The 3271-nt window shown below is 31.6% G+C and overlaps 1 protein-coding gene across 1 annotated transcript in view; it reads right to left on the reverse strand.

Moving 5' to 3' along the window:
- The window catches only part of LOC106468861 (mitochondrial dicarboxylate carrier-like), an 18204-nt gene that overhangs the window by 2063 nt on the left and 12870 nt on the right, over nucleotides 1-3271 (reverse strand). The window contains exon 9 of the mRNA XM_022397228.1: nucleotides 1329-1385. Coding sequence (XP_022252936.1) covers nucleotides 1329-1385 — 57 coding nt within the window. The remainder of the gene's footprint in view (nucleotides 1-1328; nucleotides 1386-3271) is intronic.

Consider the following 3271-nt stretch of genomic DNA (forward strand, 5'->3'; position numbering starts at 1 on the left):
TGTTTTTAACACTATCTACTGATACACGTAGTATAATCTGTTTTTAACACTATCTACTGATACACGTAGTATAATCTGTTTTTAACACTACCTACTTATACACGTAGTATAATCTGTTTTTAACACTACCTACTGACACACGTAGTATAACCTGTTTTTAACACTACCTACTGATACACGTAGTATAACCTGTTTTTAACACTACCTACTTATACACGTAGTATAATCTGTTTTTAACACTACCAACTGACACACGTAGTATAATCTGTTTTTAACACTACCTACTGACACACGTAGTATAATCTGTTTTTAACACTACCTACTTATACACGTAGTATAATCTGTTTTTACACTACCTACTGATACACGTAGTATAATCTGTTTTTAACACTACCTACTGATACACGTAGTATAATCTGTTTTTAACACTACCTACTGATACACGTAGTATAATCTGTTTTTAACACTATCTACTGATACACGTAGTATAATCTGTTTTTAACACTACCTACTGATACACGTAGTATAATCTGTTTTTAACACTACCTACTGACACACATAGTATAATCTGTTTTAACACTACTTACTGATACACGTAGTATAACCTGTTTTAACAGTACTTACTGATACACGTAGTATAATCTGTTTTTAACACTACTTACTGATACACGTAGTATAATCTGTTTTTAACACTACTTACTGATACACGTAGTATAACCTGTTTTTAACACTACCTACTGATACATGTAGTATAATCTGTTTTTAACACTACCTACCAATACACGTAGTATAATCTGTTTTTAACACTACCTACCGATACACGTAGTATAATCTGTTTTTAACACTACTTACTGATACACGTAGTATAATCTGTTTTTAACACTACCTACCGATACACGTAGTATAATCTGTTTTTAACACTACCTACTGATACACGTAGTATAATCTGTTTTTAACACTACCTACTGATACACGTAGTATAATCTGTTTTTAACACTACTTACTGATACACGTAGTATAATCTGTTTTTAACACTACTTACTGATACACGTAGTATAACCTGTTTTTAACACTACTTACTGATACACGTAGTATAATCTGTTTTTAACACTACATACTTGTCAGTCTGTTATACTGTTTCAAAATTTTACTTCAGTAAGTAAAATTATATATCACAACAAGATGAAACATACAAAGTACAGAAATATATGCATATTTTATAATCAGTTCAATAGAACAAGTTATTTCTGATGCATTTTTCATAACTTAAATAATGTGATACTCTATAGACATAAAGTGGTCACAATTACAAAAGAAAATAGTCATACCTTAAAAAAACCTAATGGACCTAACTTTGCTGTTACTGCTACAAGGTGAAAAAGGCTCTGTAAAAGTAAAATGAAAAGAATTAGAAAGATAGCTGAAATATGTGAAAACGACATACTAGAAACTGGAACAGTCTTTTTAACTCTTTAACCTACTAGAAACTGGAACAGTCTCTTTAACACACTAGAGACTGGAACAGTCTCTAACTCTTTAACATACTAGAAACTGGAACAGTCTCTCTAACTCTTTAACATACTAGAAACTGGGACAGTCTCTTTAACACACTAGAGACTGGAACAGTCTCTAACTCTTTAACATACTAGAAACTGGAACAGTCTCTCTAACTCTTTAACATACTAGAAACTGGAACAGTCTCTAACTCTTTAACATACTAGAAACTGGAACAGTCTCTTTAACTCTTTAACCTACTAGAAACTGGAACAGTCTCTAACTCTTTAACATACTAGAAACTGGAACAGTCTCTTTAACTTACTAGAAACTGGAACAGTCTCTTTAACATACTAGAAACTGGAACAGTCTCTTTAACATACTAGAAACTGGAACAGTCTCTTTAACATACTAGAAACTGGAAGAGTTTATTTAACATACTAGAAACTGGAATGGTCTCTCTAACTCTTTACAGAACATGTTATAAACATATTAACCCTCATCTGCAGAGCTTTGAAAAGTTATGTTGTGAAACACCTGGGGTCCAGTTGGACCCCAGCACAAAATTACTATTATAGTAAGCTCTGGATTGAAATTCCAAAAACCAATTACATTACAACATTTATTAGGGTTAGCATGCAATGTGAACAACAGTGTGTGTATTCTAGAGGAAATATGTTGACAAATCAATAAATTACAAAATTACATTGTTCCTCAATATACAAATAAGTAGTATTAAACCATTCCTTATACAAACAGTGTACCAAAAAATGTTCAAGTCATTATCCATCAATATATGACGAGGTTACCACAATACTGTAACATTCAACTCAAAGTGTACGTTGTGGGTCGCTAGACCCCAAAACAGATGTATCCTTATAGTGGACTTCGGGTTGAAAATCCAATAAGTAGGTTATTTACAACAATTATCAAACAAGGTTTCTATACAATAGGATATTATAAGCAGTCATTACAGAGAACATTTGTTGAGGAATGAGATGCACATACATGTTTACCACAATGATGTCACAAACAAACAGACCAAATGTACTAATTTGATGGATTATCGTTTATAACAATCTATATAGCGAAATAAACGTTTAGAAATTTGTTTTGTTTGCTATAGAGCATTTGTATGTATGGTGAAGGTCAATGATTGTATGTGGACCCCAGATAAATATTAGATTGTAGCTAGGTACTCCATCTGCCTGTCTCGAAACAATAGTGTCATATTGATCCAGGGTTTTTGTTTGACAATAACATGAATTGATATAAATTTGTAATGATTATATAAAAAGATATATATTCAAGACAGTTATTTGGGTCCATGTGGACCCCAGGTGTGCCGATTTAGGGTTAAATACATTAAAAGTCAAAATATTTTCCATGCCAAATATAATTGTTAAACCAGCATTTATAACTGTGTATGAAAAAAGTCACAAAGTATATTGAACTTGGAGGGATAGTTCAACTTAACTTATAATTACTTTCAGAAAGGGTTATGGCAGATTAGAAAAAACTTAATATATTTAATCTGATTGTACAAATTAGTCAAATGAAACAATATGCACTTTTTACTTCATAAGTTAAAACTTCTACTTTTTAAAGGAAAGAAGATCAACGTGTATAGTTCAACTAAACCTATATCTTTCTACAAACATCATCAAGGCACTGGTTTATCAACGTGTATAGTTCAACTAAACCTATATCTTTCTACAAACATCATCAAGGCACTGGTTTATCAACGTGTATAGTTCAACTAAACCTATATCTTTCT

The sequence above is a fragment of the Limulus polyphemus genome, unplaced genomic scaffold (assembly GCF_000517525.1).
Source record: "Limulus polyphemus unplaced genomic scaffold, Limulus_polyphemus-2.1.2 Scaffold3195, whole genome shotgun sequence".
In the NCBI taxonomy this organism is placed as follows: domain Eukaryota; kingdom Metazoa; phylum Arthropoda; class Merostomata; order Xiphosura; family Limulidae; genus Limulus; species Limulus polyphemus.